Raw genomic sequence first — 6475 nt, forward strand, 5'->3', positions numbered from 1 at the left:
TTTTTTTTCTTTTTTTTACTTTTTCTTTTTCTTGGCGCCCTTGCAGAGTTGGGCGCGGTCTGCTGGACCCCTTTTGACAGGCAGGCGTGTGCGACCCAAGCGGCTTGGCACAAATTCGCCGAGCTGCATGCCGATCCGCTGCTGAGCATTGCATGATGCACAGTGTGTCAAGCGGTGTGGGATCGGAAGTACGACGACATGACTTGCTTGTGCATCCGCCTGCTTCCCCTCGCCAAACCGCCTCGCCAAAACAAGCTTCAGGGGCCGGGCGAAACGCCAAGAAGCTTTGGTGTGCACAGCCCGTGTTTGCGCACGCCGCTGCGAGCATATATCCCGCCAAGCTCCCAAACCTTGACTCCCGGCCTCCATCATCTCTCGCCCGCTCTGCATCCCCTTCCCATTCCCTGCTTTGGAACGTTGGAGGTATGAAATTGGTGTTGCTGCTGTCGCTCGCTGCGGCGTGTGCGGCCGTACCGTCGCCCGTCGACTACTTGCTCTTCCGGCGCAGCGTTACCACGGACGCCGGTGCGCTCTCGGGCAACACATACGACTACGTCATCGTGGGCGGTGGACTGGCAGGTCTCGTTGTGGCCAACCGGCTCTCTGCGAATCCCAACATCAGCGTGGCGGTGATCGAGGCGGGTGCCTCGGGCTATGCGGACGCGGCCAAGTTCAGCGTGCCCGCCGCCAACCTGTACGACTCGTCGGTGGGCACGCAGTACGACTGGCAGTGGCAGACCACGCCGCAGTCCGGTCTCGCGGGTCGGTCGGCGCCCTGGCCAAGGGGGAAGGTGCTCGGCGGAAGCAGTGCGATCAACGGCCTGTACTACGTGCGCCCTTCGGATACGGAGCAAAACGCCTGGTCCAACCTCATCGCCGACGATGCCTGGAACTGGGATAACATGTTCGCTGCCATGAAGAAGAGCGAGTCGTTCACCGCGCCCAACGACGCCACCACACGCACCGTCAATGTCGGCTACAACGCCGCCAGCCACGGCACCGACGGACCCTTGCACGTCTCGTATCCGCTCCGAACGTACCCCGAGGTAGGGGCGTTTATCGAGTCGGCCACCAGTGTGGGCATTCCGGCATCGCAGGATCCCAACGCGGGGAACAACACGGGCGTCTTCCTCGCCACGTCCAACATCAACCCGGCGAATGCGACGCGCAGCTTTTCGCGCACCGCGTATCTCGACCCCGTCGCTGCGCGACCCAACCTCTCGGTGCTGACGGGGCACACGGTGACGCGCGTGGTGTTCAATTCGACCCAGGGCGACGAGGCGGTTGCGTCGGGCGTGCAGTTCGCCGCGTCGCGCGGGGCGGCCGTGTCCACCGTGTACGCGCGCAAGGAGGTGGTGCTGTGCGGCGGAGCGGTCAACGACCCGCAGATCCTGCAGCTCAGCGGCATTGGCGACGCTGCGCTGCTGCAGCGCGTGGGGGTTGAGCAGGTGGTGGATCTCGCCGGCGTCGGGTACCACCTGCAGGACCACCTCTCCACGGGTGTGGTCTTTAGTCCTTCGAGCGATGCCACCATGCCGCCTACTCGGATCACGGGCGATGCGGCGACGGACTCGTACGTCAACAGCGCGATCGCATACGTGCGCGGGTCGACGCTGTTCAGCGATCCGCAGTGGACTTCGCTCATCGACCAGATGCGACAGAACCGCGCCGCGAGCATTGCCGCCTACGATGCACCTTCGGCCGTCAAGGCGGGCTACAATGCCACCTACACCACGCAAGTGGAAACGCTCTTCCCCACCTCGGTGGGGCCCATCGAGCTGCTCTTTGCACTGAGCTTTGGTGGCGTGCAGGTGCAAGCTGCATTGCAGCACCCTCTCTCACGCGGCAGCATCACCGTCACCTCCACCGACGCCTTTACACCGCCACGTATCGATCCGGGCTACCTCAGCAACGATGTCGACATGGTGATTTTGCGCCAAGGTTTTAAGCTCGCTCGCCGCGTCGGGTCGACTTCTCCTTTGGCCGACTTCACTTCCGCCGAGACTGCACCCGGGGTGGGGGTGGAGACGGATGCGCAGTGGGACGAGTGGATCCGCCGCACGGTGGGCACCGAGTACCATCCGAGCAGCACGTGTTCCATGCTCCCGCGCGAGTTGGGCGGCGTCGTGGATGCCAAGCTCAAGGTGTACGGCACGCGCAATCTACGTGTGATCGACGCTGCCGTCCCGCCGGTGAGCTTCTCGGCGCATCTCATGAGTGTCACTTATGGGCTCGCCGAAATCGGCGCCGAAATGGTGCTCCAAGACTATGCGGCGGGTATGAAGAGCAACACCACCCAGGCGGCCACGGGGGGGTCGCGAGGAAGTTCGGGTTCGAGTGGCTCGAGTGGTTCCAGTGGCTCGACTGGCTCGACTGGCTCAAGAGGTGCAGCTGGCTCGAGTGCAAGTGGCGCGACCAGTGCTGCCACACGACCGACGCTCACCACTGCCCATGCCGCTGCGGCCATGATTGCTATCATCGCTCTGGCACTGCTCTAGCCCTCTCCCTTTCCCCTGCACCCACCAGCTCGTCTGGAGTTTTGGATTGTCTCACCACACGCTCTGCATCCTTACATCAATATTCTCAGCATGGACCTTTCATAGGACGCTCTTTTTTTGCGCGCAATCCCCACACCACTTTCGTTCGGCTCTGATTCGTGTGCGTGCGAGGTGCGCGTTGCGCAATCGTGGCATTTGCGAGCGATGAGCAAAGCATCCAAGCAGTGTCAGCATACGGAAGGCGGTTGAGTGTGGCGCGGGATTCGACGCGTAAAAGCGGGTTAGCGGGTTAGGGACAGGCTGGAGGTGGGACTTGGGTGACGTTGGCTTGGCATCATTCGGCGGTTGACGTGCGAGTAGGCGCCGGTACGCTGCATCGACAGCCGCCAAAAGGAAGCGCATCTATCGACGCCGCTCACCAAGCTGTCAACTCTCGCGCCTGGTGGCGCTTTTCTACATCGAGCAAGGGGTGGGGATGGCATGCACGTATGGACACGAGACGTTGCGCTTTCAAACCCCAACGTAGCTTGCGAACCTTCGGACGCGCGGGGCACTCACGTCTGAGTGCAATTTCAGCCTCGCCATGGCGACGAGCCAAGATTTGGCATTGCCGAGGATGGTGCGACGCGACGCTCACGGTCGAGATCGAGATGAGACTTGGCGACCATGTCGGTCCCAGAAGCCGCGCGTGAGTCGTGATGGTTGTGTCGAGCTCGTTGCGAAACCTTGGCGTGGTCGTCGCGTGGTCAAGCGCCGTCTCTGCTGCCCTCCTGCGCCCTTAGTGCACACAGCCCGACGCACGCCTGCACACTCGCAATCCTCATCTTGACCCCACCGGTGTGAAGAATCACCCGTGCATCGCAAAGAAAGCCAGGCTGGATGAGCGACCACACTGTCTCGTTCCAGGTGCCGGCGCCGAGGTGTGCCTCTACCAAGGTCCCGTGCTGAGCAAACCAACAAAGCCAAGCAAGCCAGTACAAGCCGCGATGGGCGTGCAAAGTTGGACGCCGGGCGTCATCTCCATCGTCACCCCACCCCCTGCAACCCTCACACATGGCCAGACACTGCACACTCGCGCGCTCACTCGATGCGTTGAAATCATGCATGCATTGCAAAAAAAGTCTCTTGGCGCGACGTTAGAGCACGGTCTCGTTGCTCTCGTACCTGCGGTACGTGTACCCCAGGAACGCGAGATCCTTGGACCCCACCCCCACATCCGCACCCTGTGGCGTCTCTGGCACATCCTGATAATCCTCGGTGGGAAAGTAGCTCGTATCCGTGACCGACTTGAGCTGTGGAATAAACGGCGCATCAATCTGCCGAATCGTCGCCCAATCGACTCCGGCAAAGAAGGCATGTTGCTTGATCTCGCTCGCCGAATTCCTACCCAGCCGATTCTCCGGTGCGGTGATCAACCGACGAATCATATCCTCCGCCTCGGGCGACAGATGAATGTCATCCGGAAACTGCAGCGTCTCCCTCCACGCCAAAATCTTTCGATACGTATCGTGCGCATTCTCCGAACAGAACGGAGGATAGCCACACAGACACTCGAACATGATCGCACCCAGACTCCACCAGTCGCACTCGTTGCCGTACCCCTGCTGCAGGAAGATCTCGGGCGCAATGTAGTCCGGCGTACCCACGGTCGAGTACGCCAACTTGCGCCGATTGGCCTTCCACGTAGCAATCGTATCCTTCGAACTGAGCGTAAGGTTGATCGAGTTGACCGCGACCGAGTTGCGTCCCGTCTGTGCCGGGTTCTGCCCCGAGGTGCCTTCGAACAGCCGCTGGTAGTAGGCGGAATCGTGCTGCTTGTGGAATCCGGTGGAGAGGCCAAAGTCGGACAGCTTGATGTGTCCCTTTGCATCGATGAGGATGTTGTCCGGCTTGATATCGCGATGAATGAACCCGAGCTTGTGGATTCCCTCGAGCGCCAGCACGCACTCTGCCATATAGAACCGCGTGACATCCTCACTGAAAGTGTCGTACTTGATGAGCATGGTCATGAGGTCGCCGCCGGGGAGGAACTCCATGAGCAGATACAGATATGCGGTGTCCTGGAACGAGTAGTAGAGCTGCACGACCCAGGGCGAGTTGGACTCGGCGAGCACGTCCCTCTCTGCCCTTACATGCGCCAGCTGATCCTTTTTAAACATCTCGCTCTTGCGCAGCGTCTTCATGGCGTAGATCTTGCCGGTGTCGGTCTTTTGCACGAGGCGCACCTCGCCAAACGCACCTTTGCCGATCACCTTGACCGTGCGGAAGTCGTCGAGGCCGAGGCGCGTCCTGCGCAGACGCAGAAAGTTGGACTCGCGGCGGCCGAGCTGTGCGAGCTGGCGCGCCTTGCGCTCGTCCGAGAGGAGCTGTGCGTCGGGCGGATTGGTGAGGCGGTCCTCGAGCTCGGCGGCGCGCTTGATGCGCTCGACCGCCTGCTCGACGTACACCTTGTAGAAGTTTTCGAGCTTGAGCTTGGCGCCCGTCGCCGCCTCGATGGTGGATTTTTGCATGCCGTTGGTGGAGCGCTCAAAGTAGACGTAGTCTGCGGGCTTTTCGATGGCGGGGTTGGGAGAGGTGGGCGTGGTTGGCTGTGCGTACTGTTGCTGTTGCTGCTGCTGCTGTTGTGCCTGTTGCTGTTGTTGTTGCTGCTGCTGGTAGTACTGTTGCTGTTGCTGCTGTTGCTGCTGCTGCTGCTGCTGCTGGGAGTAGGTCTGCGCCTGACCGTAGGGCTGTGGGCTTCGGGGAGCGTTGTTGATGGGACGGGCCGAGGGGGAGGGGGAGCGGTTGATGGGGGAGGTGCTCTGTGCGCGCGGATAGCCCGCGTTGGGAGCGTGGAGGTTGTTGTGCTGGGAGGCGGCGATCTGCTGCTGCTGGAGGTGTGCGGCCTGCGACATGGCGGGATGCTGTAGCTGGGAGGGCGGACCCTGAGCCTGTGCGGCGATGGCGGCCTGGTGGATCTGCGCCTGGTATTGGGCTTGTTGTGCGTAGGCTGGTTTCAAGCAGCGAAAAGGTCAGCGAAAGGTGCGATGGGAAGAAAGCGAGCTTAAGGCACAAACTCACCCTGGCTCTGGGCAAAGCCGCCCTGACCTGCTGCGCTGAATCCGTAATTGAGGGGGCCGTGGTTGTTGGGGATGTTCATGTTGTAGCCCATGGGAGCGGCGTACTGTGCGCCGTAGGCCATCTGGTTTGTGGGTTGCTGTACGTGTGGGAGGGAGCGTGCCTGTTGTGGAAGGGGCGAGTTGCCCGAGTTGGGCTGTGCGCCATTGCGATACGCCATGGCAGAAAGAACAAAAGCGAGGGGGCGAGATGAAGGTGGGGAGGCAAGCTGCGTTTGAGGTGAGGCGCTCGCTCAGTCGGCCGCTTCCTTTGCGCTGCGCTGGCAAATTCCCACTCCCTCTCACTCTCTCTCTGTCGCCGCGCCTCGCCAGCAGCGCCACCAACGCGTCCAATTCAGCTCGAAAAGCGCAATCGCCGCTCGCCGCTCTCAGACCAACACTCGCACGCCGCGCAACCCATCGCCCGGATCGGCTTTCCATCGCTGCCCGATCTGAGCCGCCATCCCATCCACTTCGCTTCGCTACTTGACAGCTCCGAGCGAGGCCCCTCCGCATTCACCCTTGCCTCACGAGCAGCGCCCTCACCATGTCCATTCCCTCGCGCAAATGCACTGCGCATGTCTGCATCGGCGGTCCCCACCAAGTGTGTGCTGTGCTGGCGAGCCTTGGCGAGCCTTGCTTGGGTGAGCGAGTTGGGGGCAGCTCCGATGGGCACCGCCATCCTACCGCCCCTCATGTGGGCGATTCCCAACCGATGCGCAAATGAAGCTTCGCATCACGCTTTTCGTCACGCATCTTCGCACACCTCAACCATGCTCAGCCGCTGCGATACAGCGTGACTTCGGGTTGCTGCAACCCACCCTTCCAACCCAAGCACACGCGCGCGCCAGATGCCAACCTAAGAACAAAGGGCTTTTTTTT

The 6475-nt window shown here is 61.5% G+C and overlaps 2 protein-coding genes across 2 annotated transcripts; one reads left to right on the plus strand and one right to left on the minus strand.

The window, feature by feature from the left end:
* Positions 1-155: 155 nt before the first annotated feature.
* PAN0_115c6757 (GMC oxidoreductase) lies at positions 156-2498 on the plus strand (the record flags this gene model as incomplete). The annotated part of the gene is made up of 1 exon (XM_014797817.1): positions 156-2498. One exon carries the CDS (start codon positions 156-158, stop codon positions 2496-2498), a length of 2343 nt encoding a protein of 780 aa, XP_014653303.1.
* A 1136-nt stretch (positions 2499-3634) lies between these two features.
* Positions 3635-5775, minus strand: PAN0_115d6758 (kinase-like protein; the record flags this gene model as incomplete). The annotated part of the gene is made up of 2 exons (XM_014797818.1): positions 3635-5487; positions 5559-5775. 2 exons carry the CDS (start codon positions 5773-5775, stop codon positions 3635-3637), a joined length of 2070 nt encoding a protein of 689 aa, XP_014653304.1.
* Positions 5776-6475: the final 700 nt, after the last annotated feature.

This window comes from Moesziomyces antarcticus, assembly GCF_000747765.1.
Source record: "Moesziomyces antarcticus DNA, scaffold: scaffold_v10115, strain JCM 10317, whole genome shotgun sequence".
NCBI lineage: Eukaryota > Fungi > Basidiomycota > Ustilaginomycetes > Ustilaginales > Ustilaginaceae > Moesziomyces > Moesziomyces antarcticus.